General features: G+C 40.0%; 1 protein-coding gene across 1 annotated transcript in view; it reads left to right on the forward strand.

Moving 5' to 3' along the window:
* LOC117346274 (vomeronasal type-2 receptor 26-like) overlaps positions 1-22665 on the forward strand; it is a 70132-nt gene extending 47467 nt beyond the window's left edge. The window contains exons 5-7 of the mRNA XM_033915675.1: positions 7737-7958; positions 20884-21010; positions 21300-22665. Of these exons, the coding sequence (XP_033771566.1) occupies positions 7737-7958; positions 20884-21010; positions 21300-22189 (1239 nt within the window). The 3' untranslated portion in view covers positions 22190-22665. The remainder of the gene's footprint in view (positions 1-7736; positions 7959-20883; positions 21011-21299) is intronic.
* The last annotated feature ends 2388 nt before the right edge of the window (positions 22666-25053 follow it).

Raw genomic sequence — 25053 nt, forward strand, 5'->3', positions numbered from 1 at the left:
TAAACAAATAAATACATGTTAAATATAAAAAACATTTTGCTATTAGTATACAATGACTGAACATCCAGAGTCACCAATATGGTATTAGTAGTAGGATGATATTGAGACAACAATCTCAAAAAATGAGTCATGTGTTGAACGAAAGATTTTGTCAATGGAACTAATGGTTTCAAAAACATTGTTACTCAGAATGAGTTAAAGATTTTGAATCCGTAATATCCGAATATTCCTTTTTGCTATATCCTGCCCAAAATACATAAAAGCTTTACTTTGCCCCCTGGATGTCCAATAGTATTGGCATATGGCTCCCTACTTGAGCGAGTGAATCAACCATTAGTTCCATTGACAAAATCTTTCGTTCAATACATGACTCATTTTTTGAGATTATCTCAATATCATCCTACTACTATTATCATATTGGTGGCTCTGGATGTTCAGTCATTGTATACTAATATTCCAAAATATTAGTATACATTGTATTAGTATACATAGTATATGAATTGTTATTGTATTAGTAGACATAGTACATGTATTAGTATACATAATATTAGTATATATTGTATTAGTATATAAAATATTAGTATACATTGTATACTAATATTCCAAAATATTGACTATTTTGGAAGAATGTTTGAACAATCAAATGCATCTCCATCACGTGCCTTTGGAAATTTTGATCCTATTATTGTCTGTTTCTCTTAAAAATTATTTCATTTTTCAAATAATTTTTTATCAGCAGCTGTCTGTAATGGCTATGGGGGCTACATGTGCTCCCTCTTTAGCCAACTTATTCATGGCGAACTTCGAAGATAAATTTGTTTACAGCTCCGAATGGTTCGCAAATTGCAGTCTTTTGGTGCAGATACATTGCCGACATGTTTCTAATTATCTAATCTGCAATCTTTTGCTTTCCCGAATACTTGTTTACCTACAATCAAGTTCATTATGCTACATGATGTGCCGCAGATCTCTTTTTTAGATGTGCTAATAGAGATTAAAGATGAGGCTTTTTTTATATCTGTTTTCCGTAAGGAGACGGATAGGAATACCTTTTTAGATTTTTCAAGTTCTCATCCATATCATCTTAAAGAAAGTCTCCCTAACTCCCAATTTCTCCAATATCATAGACTTTGTTCCACAAAAAATGAATTTAAAGATCAAGTGAAGATTTTGGGAGACAAATTATTAGAAAGCTCTTATCCTGAGAACTGTATTAAAAAGTCATATACAAGAGTACTTTATAACCAAAGAGATCTATTGTTACAGTATACGGAACCTAGATCTGAGACAGACCTGTTATTATGTATTTTATGACACTCGCAACAAGCAAGGTTCTTTGGAGAAATTCAAAAAAACACTGAAATTGCTTATCTATTCATTGATGCTTTAGGGAGATACAGATAACAACTACCTATTCCAGGAACAAAAATCTACAAGAGATTATTTGTCCAACAAGTAGGGGAGTTTTGATATTCAGCAATATACAGAAATATCAGGGTGGGTCATCAGGTACATAAGAATCGCTGCTGCTGGGTCAGACCAATGGTCCATCGTGCCCAACGTGGACATTGCTCTATCTGCCAAGTATCTCAAGAATGTACATCATTTATTAACCCGAAGGACAGCAGAGAATATAAATTGAAAACTTTTACCACATGTGACACGAGTGGAGTGATCTATGCCATTAGATGTCCCTGTAATAAGATCTATATGGGCTATGGCCATTTTCTGCCGTCATCTTCTATGTTTCTATATGTTTCTAGTTAAAATGTTTTACCTGTTGTATGAAATGTTTTGAAGGATGATTAATTGATTTTTTCTTTTTATAATTTCCCCTGATGCAGCAATAACACAAAACAGGGCCATGTCGGGAATTCTATTTCTTTCATTTCTCTCCCATGCGTTATAGTAATAGCAGCACTGGGAGAACATTATCAAAAAAACTGCTAAGATTTTTGCCACCACCAGAGGAGAGAGTGTTCCTAATAAGATAAGTGCTGGTTTCCTATTTCTATACAAAATTCACATAAATAAGTTTTTGAGAGACTGATAGAGAAAATTGAGAAATTTAACAGAGTTTTTCTGGACCAAGGATGTATTTTCCTTTGGCAGCTGTATAGTTGTCATAGAGTTTTCCAGGTGATAATAATCCCTGGAAAATACTGAGGTCTTTTCTCCGAAAGTATTAGCCTTATCTAATTAATCTCTGGTTTGTTTTTTAATATCTTTTTGGTGGTTCAAAATAAGCACATAGCCATTAATTCAGAAAATGGAAAACAGCACTAAAAATGGCCTTAGAATGTGAGAAAGACCAGTGTAAGGATTTGACTAACCATGCATGGCAACAAAGAAGGTCTGAAAACATGATTATGACACCTACATTTCTAAATAGGATTGGGAATATTTTTGATACTGATCAGTTTAGTCTTCCCTTAATGCTGCTGTAGAAGCCACATGCAGCTCTTTTCACATGTATAGATAGCTATCCGGCCGCTGTTAGTGTTCCCTCTAAGCTGAGCAGGAGTCCTCCACCCACAGTCTCACCAATAGAGGGTGCTGTTTTACTGTCACATTTTTCAATTGTGAGGGACAGGCAAGTTCTGCAGGACTCCAGGGAACATACCTGTCCTTAGCGACTGAAAATATTCCACCCCCTAGTGGTAGCAATGCAGCTGGAGGACACCTGCTCAGCTTAGAGGGAACAGTGCTTAACCACACGCTAAACGCTAATGTATGCATGTTAGTCTATGGACGTGTAGGCATTTAGCATAGTGCACCTTACCCCTTCTTTTACAAAAGTGCGCTAAGTTTTTTAACGCATGCTACATACGCACTAAACACTAACACGTGCATGTTATCCTATGGATGCATTAGTGGTTAGCACACACATTGATTTAGCGCAAGCTAAATCCACGCTAAAACGCTTAGCACACCTTTGTAAAAGAGGGTGTAAGTGTGTACATATCGAACATACGTAATTATTAATCTAATATAATTTAATTTTGAAAAGTCTGTCCAGTTACTTAATATAGATTTAAGAGTTATCATTATTAAATTTGTTAACAATTACCCTTTATAAGTTTCCAACTCTAAATACAGTCCATGAGCACCTAAAACAACAATTTTAAAAGTTAAAAACAAGCTACCATCCCGTCTAGGGGGGAGCGCAGCCAAATCGGCCAAAGCCGTTGCGAAGGGGGGGGGGTAGGAAGAAAGGTTAGGGAGCGGCAGAGAAGGCCAGGCTAGGGGAGGGGAGGAGCAGTGAGGAGGGCCAATCAAGAAAGAGCAGGTCAGGAAGGAGAGAAAGGATGGCGGAGGGTGGAAGGAAAGGCGTTCTTTTCAATCCGACACTCAGAGGAGGCGGATGCGACTTCACTGCCTACTTGCCTTACCTTGTGTGAGGCTGACTCGGTTTGGCTATTGTATCGTGTAGTTATGGCTGCGGCCAAATAAAATTCCACACTGGTTGACGAGCACTGGAGTATTGTCTTGTGATTGACGGTGGGGCTGGGGTAGAGCAACAAGTGCTGAGTACACGATTTGAAGGTTCAGATAAAGAGAATATCATAGATATAGGGATCCTTTTACAAAGATGCGCTAGCGTTTTTAGCACGCGCACTGGATTAGCCTGCGCTATAGCGTGAGCTAGCCGAAAAATTACCGACTGCTTAAAAGGAGTGGTAGTGGCTAGCATGCGCGGCAATTTAGCGTGCGCTAATCCATGCATTAAGGCCCTAAAGCTCCTTTGTTAAAGGAGCCGTTAGGGGTATTTTTACTAATGTGCGCTAGCCGATTTAGCATGCGCTAACTTTTTTAGCATGCGCTAATCGATTTAGTGTGTGATAAACGCTAACATGTCCATTGTAGTCTATGGATGCATTAGCATTTAGCACGTGCTAATCGGTTAGCGCACCTTATTAAAAGAGGGGGTTAGTGTGCTGTTTATCACTACTACTAAGAGAACTTTTAGAAGCCAATGAAAGCCTGGATATCCCGTGGCAAAATTCTATGAGATGCCTAAAGATAGGTGCATAAATAAATGGGTGCCTAAGGTTAGGACCAAAGTATCAAAGTGCAAAGTGTAAGCAAAATTGTGTTCAAAAACCACAAAATAAACTCCAAAAAACAAAAAAAGATCATTGCTTGGTTCAAGGAGGCCCGGGAGCAAAGGGTGTGATCTAAAAACCCCTCCTAATTAATTAAGGCCCTCTTTTACTAAGGTGCGCTAACCGATAAGCGCACATTAGTTGAATTAGCACACACTAAACGCTAATGCATGCATGTTAGTCTATGGACGCATTAGCGTTTTCGATTAGGGTGAACTAATCAGTTTAGCGCACCTTAGTAAAAGAGGGGGTAAGTGTAGTGCAGAAAAATATTTTTGTTTCCTTTTTTATATATATTCAATACACTTGCTTAATAGCTCATGGTCCAAATTTCAAAGGACCAACTCTTTTTTTCTAAACAACAACTGATTCTCAATGTCTCATTCAAAAACTGTAGAGCCAGCTAAGGTCAAAAACCACTTTAAAGATAAGTGATTTTACATCAGTTTTTGCTGGTTTTGAGTGAAAAAAAATTATTTTTCTGCGCTACACTTAATTAGAAGGAGTTTTTACACCAATGATAATATTGTTTGTCCCCGGGTGCCCTTGAATCAAGCAATGTAAATCAAGCGTGTAAATCAAAATCTTAATAAACTTGAAACTTGCTGGCTACCGATTTCACATAGAATAACATACAAAATTGCGCTACTTATATTTAAAATTCGGAAAACTAATACCCCAATATTTTTATATCGGTACTTAGTACCCTATTCCCCTGCCAGATCTCTTCGATCAACAGAACAATATTTAATAACCATTCCAACGCTAAAAATAATAGGCACTAGAAGAAATACAACTTTTTCTATTTTTGGACTTCAGCTCTGGAACAAACTTCCTATTTTTCTACGCGCTGAAACCTCTCTAGAAAAATTTAAAAAGAACTTAAAAAGTTACTTTTATAGAGATGCATTTGATTCTTAAATTAGATAATCTTTTCTTTTTTTTCCCTTTTCTTCCCCTATCCATACCTTTCCTGACGTTGTTCCTCCCTAAATATTGTTGTTTTTGTTTTTTTTGTTTGTTTGTTTTAAACAAATGTAATTTTATCCTAGTAATCCTTATGTACTTTTTATTGTCTATGGATATGTTTTTATGTCTATTGTTTAAATAATTTATTAATTTCCCCAAATTTTAATTTTTGTAATACGCATTGAAAATATTTGATATTGCATATAAATCAAAATCTTAATAAACTTGAAACTTGACACAGGGCATTTGAGGTCTTTTCCCCTATTTAGATAACACAATTTAGATTTCATCATTTGTGTTCGTTTTTTGAAGTGCCTAAGGTTAGGCACATGACTTAATTAGCAAATTGACTTCAATAATGAGCTTTAAGAAGCTCATCATTAAAAAAAAAATTTATTGGGAGATGGGCACCTACCTTTTGTAGAATTGTGCTTAAAAAGATAGATGCGTATCACATTGTACCTAGTGGCACATGACATCAAAGTATTTATTTATTTATTTTAATTTTTTTTTTATTTATTCAATTTTTCTATACCGTTCTCCCAGGGCAGTTCAGAACGGTTTACATGAATTTATTCAGGTACTCAAGCACTTTTCCCTGTCTGTCCCGGCGGGCTCACAATCTATCTAATGTACCTGGGGCAATGAGGGGATTAAGTGACTTGCCCAGGGTCACAAGGAGCAACGTGGAGTTTGAACCCACAACCCCAGGGTGCTGAGGCTGTAGCTTTAACCACTGCGCCACACACTCCCCTTAAAGTAGGCGTGTTTAAGGGTGAAGAAAGATTTAGGCCCTCTTTTACAAAGGTGCGCTGATTTAGCAATGCACTGAATCAATGTGTGCGCTAACCGCTAAGGAGCGCAAAACACAGGGGAAACAAATCCACAAAAGATAGAATAATAAAAACAAGTGGAATTGTCCAATAAGAAAAGGTGCAACAAATAAAGATGTCTTTCAACTCATCTGGACAATGAGGTTTTTCTTTATTCTTCCAAAAATACTTGACCCGACATGTACATGTTTCGGCCCTACGGCCTGCGTCAGGAGTCTATAGGTAATGTATAAAATCATATAAACACATATAGAGACATATGAACACTATAATAATAAAATATATGCTAATAAAAATATTAAACACATTCAAAATACTAAAAATATATTAGAAAAGAAACAGCAAAGTATATGTTTGTTTGCATTGGTTAATGAAATTTTTATATGCAAATTGCTGTTTCTTTTCTAATATATTTTTAGTATTTTGAATGTGTTTAATATTTTTATTAGCATATATTTTATTATTATAGTGTTAATATGTCTCTATATGTGTTTATATGATTTTATACATTACCTATAGACTCCTGACGCAGGCCGTATTTGTTGCACCTTTTCTTATTGGACAATTCCACTTGTTTTTATTATTGTGCTAACCGCTAATGCATCCATAGGATAACATGCACGTATTAGCGTTAAGCGTGTGTTTAGTGCGTGGTAATATTTAGCATGTGCTAAAAAGCACACCTTTGTAAAAGAGGGGGTTAGGCGCCACTAGGCATGATTCTGTGCTGCTGTGGTATTTGCTCTGATGCCCATAGGGTTTTAATGGCCGTTGGAGTGTTTGCCAAACAGCTGCTGCTACTGCAACTATTTAAAAAGGACTTATATTTTAAGAGTAATAATAATAATATTTATTATAAATTTTCAGTAATACAGTATAATCTCATTATAATGGACTTGGAAAAACAGTCTGTTGTATCTAGATTTGCATTTTTTAAAAACTTTATTTAGGTCAACTTAAAACAACGTTCAATCAATGAACAACAGTCACTGCACAACCATATCAGCAACATCAAGAACAAAACTCAGCAAAACATTGGTATGGCGCGAAATGATTGCAAAACCTGAACACTAAAAGATGTTCTAAAGCAGGGGTGTCCAACCTTTTGGCGTCCCTGGGCCGCATTGGCCGAAAAAAATGTTTCTGGGGCCGCAAAAACACGCAAATGTTGCAGCAAGACAGAGGAGGGAGCCAGTAAGACGGTAAACAGCCGGGAACAGCAGAGGAAAACACTGCATCGCCCTCGACTATGGCCGCACAAAATACTTCACGGGGCCGAAGTTGGACACCCCTGTTCTAAAGCATTATTTTGTACTGTACTGGAAAGAAAAATACTCTGTCATTTTCTTCTGGGCTCCATTTTGATACTATATCATCAGCACGCCATGTGCCTTGTAGGCGGAGCCTGCATGTCCATTATAGCTGTACAAAACTACAGCTAAAAGTGGCTCTGGGGACCAAATTGTTTTTCCATTATATCTGAAAGTAAGCTATATGCAATTATTTTCTGTATGTTAATAAAGGCACACAGCCGGGACCAGCGGACCTCATCCGCTATAGGCGAGGTTCCGTTATAAGCGAATCCGTTATGATGAGATTATACTGTAATAATAATAATATAACCCATTTCATGGAATGCCATTTTATCATGTTTGCTTATTACCACCTTTGATGCCTTGTGTATAATAGTAAGACCTAGAGATATGCTGGCTGTATTGCAGCTATCAGTAGGGCCTTCCAAGCAACACAGTTCTTGGTTGAGTTTATATATTTTTAAACTTCAAAGTCAAATTCTCTATTGAAACTTTAACTCTTATCTTTTTTTCAGCTTCACCATTATCTGAAAAAGGTTCACTTTAAGAACAATCTGGAAGATGAGGTATTTTTTAATGAGAATGGAGACCTAAATGTCCCCTACAATATTATAAACATGGTCTACCTACCCAATGGGATAATCCAGCACAGAATTGTGGGAAGTTATAATCCTTTTCAAAGGCAGGATTTTACCATAAATGAGAAGATGATCATCTGGGAAAGCACATTTAATCAGGTGAAATTTCTGAAATATTGCAAATAAATTAAGGAAGGCCCTTAACCATGTTGCATTATGCAGGTTGTTAGCTATAGCTGTGGGGTTGGATTATCACAATTTTATGCTATGCTAAAATAATAGAGCTGTAGACTTTGCAAACAAATTTTGAATTGATAAAAGTGAGCATGTTTAAATGCAGAGAAAACTGAGAAGAACATTTCTGGAAATGTATATTAGAAGTGGTCAAGGAGAAACTGGATTAGACAGGAAGAGGTCAATTTTAAATCTGATTTAGTAAAGGCTTAGCTGAATTGACCAATGTTTATGAAAATTCCCTAGGATCAATGGATTGATTTACCCAAATGGGGTGAAGTCATCAACATGAGCTACCATTAGATGTTTTTTGTACCAGTGGACTTCTCCACTAGAGAAAAACATGAGGCAAAGTTTGTCCCTGTCCCTGCACTATTCTTGCAGGCTCTGTGCCCATCTCCCCCATCCTAGCAGGCTCCATCCCTATCCCCAACCTGCCCCCACAGGCTCTATTTCTGTCTTCACCCCATCCCCATGAGCTCTGTTCTAATTCTAATCTAATCCTTAGTCTTATATTCTAATCTAATCCTTAGTCTTATATTCGCCAGAGGGACTCGATCTGGTTAATAAAAGACAAACTTTAAGAGATTGATAAACAGCATTCTCGTGGACTCTGTCCTCAGTTACACAAACCTCTAGCACTTAAGATTTTATATTTAAATATACTTAAATTAATAGTAACATAACGTAGTAACATAGTAGATGAAGCCAGATAAAGACCCGAATGGTCCATTCAGTCTGCCCAACCTGATTCAATTTAAATTTTTTAATTTTTTCTTCTTAGCTATTTCAGGGCAAGAATCCAAAGCTTTACCCGGTACTGTGCTTGGGTTCCAACTGCCAAAATCTCTGTTAAGACTTACTCCAGCCCATCTACACCCTCCCAGCCATTGAAGCCCTCCCCAGCCCATCCTCCACCAAGCGGCCATATACAGACACAGACCGTGCAAATCTGCCCTGTACTGGCCTTAGTTCAATATTTAATATTATTTTCTGATTCTAAATCCTCTGTGCTCATCCCACGCTTCTTTGAACTCAGTCACAGTTTTACTCTCCACCACCTCTCTCGGGAGCGCATTCCAGGCATCCACCACCCTCTCCGTAAAGTAGAATTTCCTAACATTGCCCCTGAATCTACCACCCCTCAACCTCAAATTATGTCCTCTGGTTTTACCATTTTCCTTTTTCTGGGAAAGATTTTGTTCTACGTTAATACCCTTCAAGTATTTGAATGTCTGAATCATATCTCCCCTGTCTCTCCTTTCCTCTAGGGTATACATATTCAGGGCTTCCAGTCTCTCCTCATACGTCTTCTGGCGCAAGCCTCCTATCATTTTCGTCACCCTCCTCTGGACTGCCTTAAGTCTTCTTACGTCCTTCACCAGATAAGGTCTCCAAAACTGAACACAATACTCCAGGGGCATCAACACCTTCTTCCTTCTACTGACTACGCCTCTCTTTATACAGCCCAGCATCCTTCTGGCAGCAGCCACTGCCTTGTCACACTGTTTTTTCGCCTTTAGATCTTCGGATACTATCACCCCAAGGTCCCTCTCCCCATCCGTGCATATCAGCTTCTCTCCTCCCAGCATATACGGTTCCTTCCTATTATTAATCCCCAAATGCATTACTCTGCATTGAATTTTAGTTGCCAGGCATTAGACCATTCCTCTAACTTTTGCAGATCCTTTTTCATATTCTCCACTCCCTCTTCGGTGTCTACTCTGTTACAATGAGATAATATTCTGTACAACTGCTCATATATCACAAATAAAGTCTTCTATTTTAATCTGGTTTTGGTACAACTTTCCCAAAGATTCAGTTGCCTATGGTTTTTACATCATCAGACATGGATGTAGAAGAGAACCTAAACTGTGTAGTGGATGAACAGGAAAATAATGGCCATTTTCTGTAAAAAGTGCCTACATTAGGTACTGCTAAGTGCCGTAATTTTGGCTGCCTAGTGACGCTTAAGTTTGGAATCTGCACCTAACATTTTAATAAGTGGCTTAATCAGTATGGTAATTGACAGTGCCAGTGTTCATCCAATAATAACATAAAACATTAATTAAACAATTTAAAAATTTGGTGCTGTACTCTTATGACCCCCAGTAACACCTAAGTGGAGGCATAAGAACATAAGAATTGTCGCTTATGTCAGACCAGTGGTCCATTGTGCCCAGCAGTCTGCTCACGCGGCAGCCCTTAGGTCAAAGACCAGTGCCCTAACTGAGATTAGCCTTACCTGCGTACGTTCTGGTTCAGCTTGAACTTGTCTAACTGTGTCTTGAATCCCTGGAGGGTGTTTTTCCCTTTAACAGCCTCCGTAAGAGCGTTCCAGTTTTCTACCATTCTTTGGATGAAGTTTATAGTTTATTGACTTATATCTCAAGGCGGGACACAACAAAGTACCAACATAATCAAAATCACACACATAACAGCAATATCAACCATCATAAAACATCACAAAAATATCATGCCACATAAAAGTCACAAACAGGTTACCAGCGCCTTTCCTAATCATATACTAATTCAGGTCCCAAGTAGCACCTGCAATGTAAGCAAAAGCAAACAGAAGGGACGACTGTCCACGGATAACATAAAGGATATTTGAGGAAACCAAATGTTCAATATAAAAGTCTTTACTTAATAAAGTACTCAACATGAGCCCTGTTTTGGCTGCAAGGCCTGCCTCTGGAGTCTAAAAACATACAAGTAAATAAATAATTATAAACATATAAAAAAATCAAAAGATTCATAAATAAATAATCAAAAAAATTGATAAAATATCAAATGGTACCCCGGCTATGTTTGATAAATTCTGAGCCCACCAAGACAGATAGGGAAAATGCTTGAGTAGCAGATTGCAAACTGCTTAGAAACTCCTCCTCTTTTACTAAGGCGCGCTATGCTTTCTAGCGCGCAGTAAATATTAGCATATGCTAATCACATGCTAAACACTAATGCGTGCTATGGACATGTTAGCAGTTAGCAGACACGTTGATTTAGCGCAAGTAAAATGCACGCCAAAACACTTAGCGCACCTTTGTAAAAGAGGGCCTAAATTGGCCAGCGCACCTTAGTAAAATAAATAGAAATTACGTTCAGGTATACACTAAATGTGAAAATAAAGTATATATAAAGGTATTACCATACTAATAAACAGATATAGAAGATATAAATAACATAACAAAACACCATCGGCCTCTTTTACAAAGCCTCACGGCAATAGCCCCGAAGCCCTTTAAATCTCTATGGGCTTCGAGGCCGTTAGCGCAGCGCAGCCACTAGCACAGCTTTGTAAAAGAGGCCGCATATTTTACAGTAATGTGCAATTATAATAGTAGGGACTCTTTTCACTGGAGACCTACAGGGCTGTTGTAGAAAAGTCTCACCTCCAGTCTAGCAACCTCTGTGCTGCCTTGGCGAAGTAAACTAAACTAAACCTTAAGTTTATATACCACATCCTCTCCATAATTATAGAGCTCGGCATGGTTTACAAGAGCTCAATATAAGGAAGGAACAGCATAATGGGGTTGGAGGTTGAGTATAGGGGGGAAGAGGGCATTACATTTTTGTGAATAGCCTAATTTTCAAGTGCTTTCAGAATAGTTGGAAGGAGCCCAGATTCTATAGTGGGGTAGAAGGGAGATCTTCAAAAAGGCAAACATCACCCTGGTGAAGTATGAGGCAATTCTGTGGCTTGGACCTGCTCACCAGGTTAGCAATGTCCTCTCGCACTGAGGATGTGTCTTCCAGAGCTTCTGCCCAAGAGGGAAGGGTTAGGATAGCCATTATAGTGGAAGATTCAAGGGCAAATTCTATAAGAAGCGCCCAAAAGTTAGGTGCCTAATTAGACACTGTTCAATACAATTCAAGTAAAATTGGGTACTGTTTAATGAATCACACTGAGCGGAACCTATTTTGGAGGCACACAAGAAATAGGCCAGCTCTAGGCACAACTAAAATTTAGGCGCCTAGCTGAGCACTTAAGTATGCTTAAGAGAAACAATTCTGCAATAAAGCACTTAACATGTAGCCACGCCCACACCTAACATGCATAGCGCCTATTTTTTGAAGGCCGCTTAAATATTTAGAGGTGCTTTGTTGCAGAATCGCGCTTTCTTGCTAGGCGCCAATGTTTCAATCAGTGCTGATTAAAACACTTAATTGAGCTTATTATTCAATTTAGATAGGCGCCTAACTAGTTGGGCACCCCTGAAATAGGTGCCTAACTATAGGCGCTGGTTACAGAATTTGGGCCTCAATCATTAGGCAGGAAGATATCTGGGTAGATGGTGGACATCAGGATCACTTGCCCATACCTGCCTGGTGCGAAGGTGGTAGATCTCATTTGTCACCTAGTTAGGATTTTAGTGCTGGGGAGGAACCTGCTATCTTGGTACATGTGGGTCCCAATGACATAAGAGGTTCTGGAAGCCAAATTTATGGGTCCATTTACTAAGGCACTAAATGCTAACACGTGCTAACGCATCCATTATAGCCCATAGTTGCGTTAGCATGAATTAGCATTTAGCGCGCGATAAGACACACTAGCTTGCCTTAGTAAAAGAACCCCTTAGGCTCTTGGGTAGGAAGTTAAAATCCAGAATCTCCAGGGTAGCTTTTTTAGAAGTGCTTCATGTTACATGGCAGAGCTCATGAGTCTCAATGCATAGATGAGGTGAGGGAGGAGGGTTTTAGATTAGCTAGGAAGTGGGTAACATATTAGGGAAGGAGTCACTATTCTACTTAAATAAATAAATACATTTTTTAAACTAGAAACTAGAGGAAGCCTGACAATTGCTCAAAAGAGTATGGTTCAGGAAGCGGTATCTTTAAAATATATCATCATAAAAGTGAGGACATAGTTGCTCAATAGTGAGATTGCCATAGAGGCCACAGTAGACTAGTTTTCCTTAAATACACAGCAGTTTGATTTTAAAGATTGCAAATTATCTATGCCAACTGCTGAACAAATTGTAAATAGATATGATAAACACTGTTTGAGATGTCTGTATGCAAATGGCAGAAGCCTAAGAAACAATTTGGGAGAGTTAGAGTATATTGCGCTAAACCCCTCTTTTACAAAGGTGTGCTAGCATTTTTAGCGCATGCTAAATAGCACGCACTAAACACACGCTTACCACTAATGTGCAGTTTATGCTATGGACGAGTTAGCGGTTAGTGCTTGCATTATTTTAGCACCCTTAAAATAAAAAATAGTTATACTAGGCATCTCTGAAACCTGGTAGAAGGAAGATAACCAATTGAACACTATCATCAGAGTAAAATTATATCATAGTGATAAATTGGATTGAATTGGTGGAGGTACAGTGTTATGTTAATAAGTGCCTTGAAATGAATGGACTAAAATTCTACAGAAGCAGAAACACACCTTGGAATCCCTATGGGTACAAATTCCATGTCTAAGGGGGAAAAGGATAGTGATCGGATTGTACTACTATGTGCCTGACAAGGTTGAATGAACAGATGCTGAAATGTTATCAGAAATTAGAGAGGCTAACAAACTGGGTAACACAGTAATGATGGGTATTTTCAACTATCCTGATATTGACTTGGTAAATATATCATTAGGGCATGCTAGGGAGATAAAATTCTTTGATGAAATCAAGGACTGTTTTATGGAGCAGCTGGTTCAGGAACGAACAAGAGGTGAAGCAATTCTAGACCTAGTTCTTAGTGGAGCATTAGAATTGGTCAGGGAGGTAATGGCGCTGCGACCACTTGATAACAGTGATCTTAAAATGATCACATTTGATTTAATCCCTGGAATAAGTGTACACAGAAAATCTAATACAAAAGTACTTAACTTTAAAAAGGAAACTATGATAACATGAGGAGAATTGTAAAAAAGAAACTTACCCCCTCTTTTACTAAGGTGCGCTAAGCATTTTAATGCACGCTAAATCAACACGTGTGTTAACTGCTAACATGTCCATAGGATAACATGCACGTGTTTAGCGTGCTCTAATGTTTACCATGTGCTAAAAAGAATAGCGCACCTTAGTAAAAAAGGGCCTTAGAGGTGTAGCTGCAAAGGTCAAAATTATACATAAGGCATGGATGTTATCTAAAAAAATAACATTCTGGAAGCCCAGACTAGATATACTCCATGTATTAAAAATGCAGGAAGAAAGGCCAAATGACAGCCAGCATGGTTAACAGATGAAGGAAGCTATTAGAACTAAAAGAGAATCCTTTAGAAAGTGGAAGAAAGATCTTTCTTTCCACAAAAAATAATTATAAACAGCACAAGGAATGCCAAGTCAAATGCAAGATGCTAATAAGGAAGGTGAAGAGAGACCTTGACAAGAAGATTGCACTGAAAGCAAAAATACATAATAAAATATTTTTTAGATACATTAAAAGCAAGAAGATGGGAAGATAAACAGTTGGACCACTAGATGACCAAGAGATAAAAAGGGATTTCAGGGAAGACAATGCTATTGTGTAGAAATTAAATTACTTATTTCCTTTGGTCTTCACTGAGGAATACATGGAGGTGATACTGGTGCCAGAAATAATATTCAATTCTGATGAATCAGATAAACTCATACTTATCTCTGTAACACTGGGTGATGTAATGGGTTCATTTGTCAAATTGAACACTAACAAATCACCTGAACTGGATGGTATACATCGAGAGTGCCAACAGAGCTAAAAAAATTAACTTACAGAGCTATTAGTAATTTGAAATTTTTCTTTAATCATAGTACTAGACTGGAAGGTAGCCAATATGATGCCAATTTTTAAAAAGGGTTCCAGAGGTGATCTGGAGAATTATAGACCAGCAAGTCTGATGTAGGTGCTAGGCAAAATCGTAAAGATTATTATAAAGAAAAAAATGACAGAATATATACATAAATGAAGCAGAAAGTAACTCCTCAAAAACTTGCCAAAGATACTTAAAAAAAATACAAAACAAAGGCAAAAAGCAGTCGGAGGATTCAGAGTGTAGAGTGCTAACCAGACACCCCTAAAATAGCAAACAAATGCAATATAATTAAATTTAGGGGAAGAGGCAACCTCAGTGTGGAGGATCAGCGAAGGGAGAAAAACTCCAGCGCTTCACACAAAAGACAAAGGTGATTTAACTCTGCCTGCACACCATCATGGATTGCCCCACGTGTGCAAAAATCAAAGTGCAAATAAGTGCAGAACCACTAAGAGTGAAAAAGTAGCAAAAAACACTCTAAGAATCCTCCACAGCCAATCCCCCAATGAAAACAAAAAGAGGCCACAGCCGACTTAGCTTGAATCTGTCTTGAAAAAGCTGGTAAAAAACACGGTGTCAGGTTTAACCAAGCCCGGTTTCAGGAGAGTAATATCCCTTCATCAGGAACGCTGAGATGAAAATGTAAAGATCATCAATTGGAGCCGGCTGGGAGGGAGGAGACAAACATGATTTAATAGAACAGAGTCATCTGAGGGAGATCTTGCCTCACCATTTTGCTTGACTTCTTTGAAGGTATAAATAAAATGTGGATAAAGGTGAACCAGTTGATATACTATATCTAGATTTTCAGAATGCTTTTTGACAAAGTTCCTCACAAGAGGCTCCTGAGAACATTAGAGTCATGGGAAAGGAGGCAAAATTCAGTTGTGGATTCAGATAAAAAACAGAGGGTAGGGTTAAATAGTCATTTTTCTCAATGGAGGGGAGAAAACATAGAGTGCCACAGGGATCTGTAGTGGGACCAGTGCTATTTGACTTATTTATAAATGATTTGGAAATTGGAACGACAAGTGAGGTGATTCAATTTGCAGATGACACTAAACTGTTCAAAGTTGTTAAAACTCGAGTAGATCGGAGAAAGTTATAATGCCGCTTTATAGGGCAATGGTCAGACCACACTTGGAATACTGCGTCCAACACTGGTCTCCCTACCTAAAGAAGGATATAAAACTGCTGGAGAGGGTGCAGAGACGAGCAACAAAACTGGTGAAGGGTATGGAGAAACTGGAATACGAGGACAGACTTATAACACTAGGATTGTTCTCCCTTGAGAAAAGGAGACTGCGTGGGGATATGATCGAGACCTTCAAAATACTGAAAGGAATCGACAAAATAGAGCAGAGAAGATTATTTACATTGTCCAATTTGACACGGACTAGAGGACATGAAATGAAGCTAAGGGGGGACAGGTTCAGGACTAATGTCAGGAAGTTCTGCTTCACTCAGAGAGTGGTTGACACCTGGAATGCCCTCCCAGAGGAGATTATTGCGGAATCGACCGTCCTAGGCTTCAAGAGCAAACTAGATGCATATCTCCTTAAGAGAGGCATGTAAGGATATGGTGGACTATAAATTACGACAGGTGTACACCTGGCAGGGCCTCCGCGTGTGCGGATCGCCGGACTTGATGGACCGAAGGTCTGATCCGGAGATGGCATTTCTTATGTTCTTAACTTATGCAGATTGTGAAAAAATGCAGGCAAACCATAGGAAATTGGGAGAATGGACATCCAAGTAGCGGTTGAAATTTAGTGTGGACAAATGCAAAGTGATGCACATTGGGAAGACGAGCCCAAATCACAGTTACCTGATGCTAGGGTCCACCTTGGGGGTTAGTACTCAAGAAAAAGATCTAGGTGTCATTGTAGACAATAAAATGAAACCTTCCACACCATGAGCAGTGGTGGCCAAGAAAAGCAAACAAGATGCTAGGAATTATTAAAAAAGGGATGGTTAACAAGACTAAGGGCCCCTTTTACTAAAGTGCGTTAGCGGTTTTAGCGCACGCACAAAATTACCGTGAGCTATAGCGTGCCAGCAAAATTATTACTGTCTGTTTAAAAGGAAGCTGTAGCGGCTAGCGCACGGAGCAGTTTAGCGTGCATCATCCTACGCATTAAGGCCCTAGCACACCTTTGTAAAAGGAGCCCTAAAAATGTTATAATGCCTCTGCATTGCTCCATGGTGTGGACCTCACCTGGAGTATTGCATTCAATTCTGATCTCCTTATCTCAAGAAAGATACAGCAGCATTAGAAAAGGTTCAAAGAGTGGCCAAGGGGATGGAACTCTTCTCGTGTGAGGAAAAACTAAAATGGTTAGGGCTCATCTGCTTGGAAAAGAGATGGCTGAGGGGAGATAGGATTGAAATCTACAAAATCCTGAGTGGAGTAGAATGGGTACAAGTGGATTGATTTTTCACTCCATCAAAAGTTACAAAGACTAGGGGGACACAATGAAGTTACAGGGAAATACTTTTAAAACTAAGCAGAGGAAATAATTTTTCACTCAGAGAATAGTTAAGCTCTGGAGCGCATTGCCAGAGGTTGTGGTAAGAACATATAGTGTAGCATGTTTTAAGAAATGTTTAGATAAGTCCATATCTGTTATTGAGACAGGCATGGGAAAGCTACTGCTTGTCCTGGATTAGTAGCGTGGAATGTTGCTACTCTTTGGGTTTTTCCCAGGTACTAGTGATCTGGATTGGCTACTGTGAGGATCGGCTACTGGGCTATATGGACCATTGATCTGACCATGTCAAGCTATTTTTATATTCTTATGTTCTGATAGTGATGTTCCCCAAAGAGTCAGTTCTGGGACCACTGCTTTTTAACATACTTATCAATGATCTAAAGATGGGAATATCTAGTGAGATAATTAAAATTTGCTGATTACACAAACCCCCTCTTTTACAAAGGTGCGCTAAGCTTTTTAGCACGCGCTAAACACATGCTATCTTCTAACACGGGCATGTTATCCTAAACACACATTAGCAGTTAGCGCACGCATTGGTTTAGTGTGCGCTAAATCTACGCTAAAATGCTTAGCGTGCCTTTGTAAAAGAGGGCCAAAGTTGTTCAAACTTGTTTATCACAAGAAGATTGTGAAAAATGTCAAGAGGGCCTTGTGAGACTGAAAGACTGGGCATAAAAATGGCAGATGTGAGAAAGTGCAAAGTGATATTTGTGGGAAAGAGGAACCCAAACTATAGCTATGTAATGCTGGGTTCTATGTTAGTAGTCAAAAGGGGTGTCAGGGTGGGGTGCTCGGGGTTTAGGGTTGGAGTTCTGGAGGTTTATGGATATCATGGTAGGGTGCCAGGGGTTTGGGGGTGGGTGTCAAGGTTCAGTAGGGCCAAGCGACAGGAGGGAGTGGTCATCTCTCCTGCTGATTTTTCTCTTGAAGTTTATAGTGTGTGGGGAATGTCAGTAGTGTGTGAGGATGTAGGGCAGGGACTTTCTGTGGGAGCTGTGGCATCAGTGGGTATGAGGGAGGGAGAGAGTAATTGGATCTCCTTGCTGTTCATATGATCTTGGCAGGGGAATCCATAATAAGCTGAATTGGCAGGACTCCTCAAAACCTTCTCAGTTGATCTGGGATTCTCCTTCAATCATATGATGGCAAGCTGTTCTAACAGGGTAGGACATAGTAACATAGTAGATAATGACAGATATAGACCCAAAAATTTGTTGTTGTTTTTTTTACTTCTTAGCTATTTCAGTGCAAGAATCCAAAGTAGAGAATGACACAGTCGCAGTTACCTGCGGCTAGCTGCGGGTAGCCATGGTAACCAACTGAAATGGTGGGGGTGGAAAAAGTGCTCTCTGTTGGCACGGGAACAAGGCCATCCACCGCCCCATGGAGTGGTGAATGGTCTTGCCCTCACAATTAAGGAAGGGAAGGCATGCGGTCCACTGATTGTGCATGGTACCCTCCCTCCCTCCCGCCAGCCAAATCTATTTCCGTCTCTCTCTCCCCCTTACCTTCGCGGTGCTTTAGTAAAGAAACTTACTGAAGCCGGTGAAGCCTGCCTGCCTGCAGTCGCGTATGTGTGGGCGTAAACTTCTCCTCTGATGCAACTTCCATTTGCATCAGAGGAGAAGCTTCCGCAAACACACACACGAGTGCAGGCATAGGCAGGCAGTCTCTGCCGGCTTCAGTAAGTTTCTTTACTAAAGCGCCGTGAAGGTAAGGGGGAGGTGGGAGATAGATTTGGCTGTAGATTTGGCTTTGAGAGTTCCTGGCAGCCCTGATGCCAAACAAAGCTCGAGCCCAGCCAGGGACCTAAGCACAAGCAGGCAGGCAGTCTCCACCCGCTTCAGTAAGTTCCTTTATTAACGCGCTGCGAAGGTAAGGGGGAGGGAGATTCTCGGGCTACTGAAGGGAGGTGAGGTGGTGAGAGGGAAGAGTGGATGTTACGGGGATGGGGCAGTGAAGGGGATGGTGGTGACAGGGCGGTGAAGGGGATGGTGGTCCGGGGACAGATTTTTTTCCCTGTGTCATTCTCTAATCCAAAGCTCTGCCCGGTACTGCTCTTAGGTTCCAACTTCTGAAGTCTCCATCAAAGCTCACTCCGCTTCATTTACACCCTTCCAGCTATTGAAGCCCTCCCCAGCCCATTCTCCATATACAGACACAGACCATATAAGTCTGCCCAGTTCTGGCCTTAGTTCTATTGTTTCTGATTCTAGATCCTCTGTGTTCATCCCATGATTTTTTGAACTCCTTCACCATTTTCATCTCCATCACCTCCCTCGGGAGCACATTCCAGGCATCCACCACCCTCTCCATAAAGGAGAATTTCCTCATGTTGCTCTTGAGTCTACCACCCCTCAGCCTCAAATTATGTCCTCTGGTTTTATCATTTTCCCTTCTCTTGAAAAGATTTTTTCTACATTAATACTTTTCAAGTATTTGAACGTCTGAATCATATCTCTCCTGTCCCTCCTTTCCTTCAAGGTATACATATTCAGGGCTTCCAGTCTCTCCTCATATGACTTTTGGCGCAAACCTCCTATCATTTTCGTCGCCCTCCTCTGGACCGCTTCAGTCCTTTTTTGTCCTTCACCAGATAAGGTCTCCAAAACTGAACACAATACTCCAAGTGGGGTCTCACCAATGACCTGTACAGGAGCATCAATACCTCTCATTATATAGCCCAGCATCCTTCTGGCAGCAGCTACCACCTTGTCGCACCATTTTTTTGCCTTTAGATCTTCGGACACTTTCACCCCAAGGTCCCTCTCCCCATCCGTGCATATCAACCTCTCGCCTCCCAGTATATATGGCTCCTTCCTATTTTTAATCCAATTTTAGTTGCCAGATATTAGACCATTCCTCTAACTTTTGTAGATCCTTTTTCATGTTTTCCACTCCCTCCTCGGTGTCTACTCTGGTACAAATCTTGGTATCATCCACAAAAAGGCAAACTTTTCCTTCTAATCCTTCAGCAATGTCACTCACAAACAGATTGAACAGAATCAGTACCAGCACCGAACCCTGAGGGACTCCACTACTCACTTTTCTTTCCTCTAAGCGACTTCCGTTAACAACCACCCTCTGGTGTCTGTCTGTCAACCAGTTTCTAATCTACTTGTGGTACCACGCTTGGGTACCACATCAGAACAGCTTGCTTTTATGTGTTTTACATGTGGCAGTTTTGAGAATTAACATTTTTACTACTGAAATTCTGGATGTCTTTCTCAAAATGTCTAAACTCTGACTTAGACGTCCTATTGAAAATGTCCTTCCACATCTTATTGCAATTATTCTCTCTCCCAAAATTGTTGGCTCCTTTTCAAACAATTAGGTTAGGTAGTTAGCTCACCCCACTATGCAGTAGGGCAGTCATGATTTAAATAGTCACAATTTACTATCTGATGATGTCACTTACGGAGTCTAACAATAGAGCCTTGATGTTATCACAAATTCTATCAGCTGAGTGGGAGCCTCTGCAGTACAGTCTAACTCTCAGTTCCTTTTACTCCTCCTTAAACAAGAAGGTCAGTCATATCTTCCCTAGAAACTTGTATTTCAGCAATAATAGCTGAATGGTATAACAAATTACCTATATTTATCTTTCAATATTTAGACACCTCCACAGGCCACGTGCACTAAGAGATGCCCCCCCGGCTTCAGGAAATTAACCAGGGAAGGAGAACCTGTCTGCTGCTATGACTGTGTTCCCTGTCCAGAGGGAGAAATTTCCAGCCAAAGTGGTGAGTGATATCCTGGCTGTGAGTTATTCACTATGGTTCCAGTTCTGTGAAACTCAGAGATGGATACAAAATTAGACAGGGATCAAAGACTTTAATATGTATATATTGCTCTGTTTGGCTTGTAGATTAAGGGTATCCATGATTTTGCTTAAGACTGACACTATGCAGTGTTACATTTTCTAGTGTAATTGAAGCACAGAGAATGAATATCAATAGATTTAATACAACTGTGTTCATGCACTATCCCAAACTGTTTATGATATATTCAGGCAATATTAATTCTCCTTAGATATGGACAACTGTGTGTCATGCAGTGAAGACCAACGACCCAATCATGAGAGAAATAGCTGTATCCCAAAGTTGATAACCTTCCTGTCCTATGAAGACTCTCTGGGGAATGCTTTGACTATCAGCAGCATTTTCTTCTTTCTTATTAATGCAGTCATTTTGAGAATCTTCATTACTTACCGAGACACTCCCATTGTGAGAGCCAATAACCGGGACATCAGCTTCATCCTCCTCACTTCCCTTATGAGCTGTTTTCTCTGTTCCTTGATGTTCATTGGCCGTCCCCAGGTGACAACATGCATTCTTCGACAGGCTGCATTTGGAATCATCTTCTCCATCTCTCTTTCCTCCATACTGGCCAAAACTGTCACTGTGGTTACAGCCTTTCATGCTACCAAGCCTGGAAGCAGGTTCCAGAAATGGATGAGTTCCCGCGTCTCATTCTCTATTATTCTTTCCTGTTTTCTTCTTCAAGTGCTTATCTGTCTTGTCTGGTTGTGTACTGCTCCCCCATTCCCATACCTTAATATGCATGTAGACACTGGGATAATTGTAGTAGAATGTAATGAAGGGTCAGCAATTGCATTTTACAGTCTCTTGGGTTTCCTGGGATTTCTGGCGGCCATCAGCTTCATCATTGCGTTCTTATCAAGAAATCTGCCCGATGGTTTCAATGAGGCCAAGAACATTACTTTCAGTATGTTGGTGTTCTGCAGCGTTTGGTTGACTTTCATCCCAGCATATCTGAGCACAAGAGGAAAGTACACAGTAGCAGTAGAGATATTTGCTATCCAAGCTTCTAGTGCTGGACTACTGGGATGTATCTTTATCCCCAAGTGTTACATTATTATACTGAGACCTGATATGAATAGCAGGAAATGTCTAAAATAAACATGAAATTAATGTTTTTGGTTTTTTTAATACTTTGAAAGTTAAAGCTGTGCTAATTCAAATTTATGGAATTATCTTTGATTTAAATAATTAATTGTTCTATTTTATTTGACTAAAATTTTCAATAAACATATTTGAAATGAATAAATAATTATTTCATAAAATAACACTTAGGGCTCCTTTTATCAAGCCGCGCTAGCGGGGTTAACGCGTGAGACATTTCATCATGCACTAACCCCCGCGACAAACAAAAATACTTATGCCTGGTCACTGGAGGTGTTAGCGACTAGCACGGCAGGTATTCTGTGCGTTAAACCCCTACCGCGCCTTGATAAAAGGACCCCTTCGACTTTTCAAAAATTTTCTCTAAAGTAAAGCAGACACCCACATTTCTTTATGGAATTAGTCCCATTTCAGGTGCTTCTAGTCACCTATATGCAGTATGTACCCTGTTAAAATGCATGAGAATAAAAATTACTGATGCTGTTGACCATTGTGGACTCATTCAAAGTCTGTGATCAGGGCTGAGCTGTACTTAGTTTTCTTCCATCATATACAAAGAAATATGTGGGGTAAGCTTTACAGTAGTCATATAGCTCTTGGCACACTAGCCTTTTCTAAAGTGGTTATGTGAGGTTAGTGACATCCTCTGTTATATCTGAATAGCAAGAAAAATAAAATATAGTGGTACCTTGGTTTGCGAGCATAATTTGTTCCAGAAGCATGCTTGTAAATCAAAGCGCTCGTATATCAAAGCGAGTTTCCCTATAGAAAATAAGGGAAGCTCAGATGATTCATTCCACATTCCTATAATAGACCCCCCCCCCTCTCCCATGGCCACTGGCACTGCTGGCTTCAATACCACACCACTCCAGGACTCAGTTTCTCTCCCTCTGCATCCCATCCCTAAAACAGCACCCTCTCCCCCCGCCTGAGACCACTAGCTTTGCTCACTTCACCCCATACCCCGGGAATCAGTTTTGCTCCCCCTGTGGCCTACCGCCAAACCTTTACCTGCAGTGTACACCGGCATGCGCCAACCCACAAGACATACACATGCCAGTGCCAAAAGAGCCCGCCGCTGATCCATACTGGGCTGCTGCGTGACCTTGAGCATCTGTGCATGCTCAAGGTCTTCTGGCTCACACCCTCTCTGAGATTCTCATGAGATTCTTGGAATCTCATGAGATTTTCAGTGCCTACATTTTTTTTATTAGTTTTTATTTGGTTTTAAACAACATAGTCAATTACCACATTGTTTACAGCCAATTAAGTTAGGTAGCAATAAACCATCTACCACCACCTAACTGTTGGTGTCCCTACAAGATCAGGGCTTAAGCACTATTCTATAAATAGCTCTCTTGCTCAGGCACTGTTTATAGAATATCACCTAGTGCTGTGATCTGTGCCTAACTTGGGCATATTATGTAATAGTGCATGCACATTCTGGAACCCCTTTTCAGATGCAGGCACTAGAATTTAAAGGCTCATCTTTATAAAAATGTGCCCTAGCAAGAAATGCGAGTAAATTCTAATTGTTGACAATAATTGATTATTGTCACCCAATTATTGTCACTAATTGATTCATTATGCAATTAAATTGAGCACAGAATTGGGACATACCCCCACATTTCTGTGTTCAGTTCTGAGTGCCACTTATACCATCTCTTTTACTAAGGTGCACTAACCAATTTAACGCACGCAAACTGATTTAGCACGTGCTAATCGAATTAGCGCGTGCTGAATGCTAACAGGTGCATGTTAGTTTATGGACGTGTTAGCATTGAGCGCACACTAATTCGATTAGCATGCGCTAAATCAGTTTGCACGCGCTAAATTGGTTAGCGTACCTTAGTAAAAGAGGGGGTTAGACTCTGGGGCTACAGTAAATGTGGCTTTCCCCCTTCCCAGTCGGCAGACAAATATGGGCTCTGAAAAGAGATTATCCCCCTGTTTTACTAAGGTGCGCTATGCGTTTTAGCGAGTGCCAAATATACGCGTGCGCTAACCGCTAATACGTTCATAGACTAACAGGCAAGCATTAGTGTTTAGTGTGGCTAGCATGCACTAAAACGCTTAGCGCACCTTTGTAAAAGGAACTCTATGTCTTCTCTTTCTGCTTCATATTTTGTTTAATGTAAAATGTCTTCCAGTCACTAATGGTCCAGGGTGAACTTAGGCCAGAGTCTCTTGTAGGAGATCATGACCAAGACATAAGAACGTAGGAAGTGCCTCTGCAGGGTCAGACCAGAGGTCCATCGTGCCCAGCAGTCTGCTCATGCGGCGGCCCAACAGGTCCAGGACCTGTATAGTAGTCCTCTATCTGTACCCCTCTATCCCCTTTTCCTTCAGAAAATTGTCCAATCCCTTCTTGAACCCTAATACCGTACTCTGTCCTATCATCAGCTACATCCTTCTCACGTCCCTCATGAGCCGTTTTTCTCTGTCCTCCCTTCAGACTAGATTGAATAACTCTCTACTGGTCAAAAAGCACCTGTAGGAGAAAAATCTCCCTCTTAGGCACAAGGGGATTCACTCATTGGTTTAGAAGGCTGTCCTTGTTCAGGTTAGCATTGACTGTCTTATTTTTTCATTCAAATTTCTAGTCCGCTTTCTCCCAGAAAAGGTCCAAATCAGATCAGAAACGGAAACCAATGACGGAGGGGGGAAAAAAAAAATCAGTCTTTAAAGAGTAACATAAAAAATAAAATTTAGAATGAAACTAAGGCCCTCTTTTACAAAGGTGTGCTAAGCGTTTTAGCACGCGTGTAGCGTGCACTAAATCAATGCGTGCACTAACATGTCCATAGGCTAACATGCACGCTAATTACCGTGCACTAAAAAGCAATAGCGCACCTTTGTAA

This window comes from Geotrypetes seraphini, chromosome 12 (assembly GCF_902459505.1).
Source record: "Geotrypetes seraphini chromosome 12, aGeoSer1.1, whole genome shotgun sequence".
Classification (NCBI taxonomy): domain Eukaryota; kingdom Metazoa; phylum Chordata; class Amphibia; order Gymnophiona; family Dermophiidae; genus Geotrypetes; species Geotrypetes seraphini.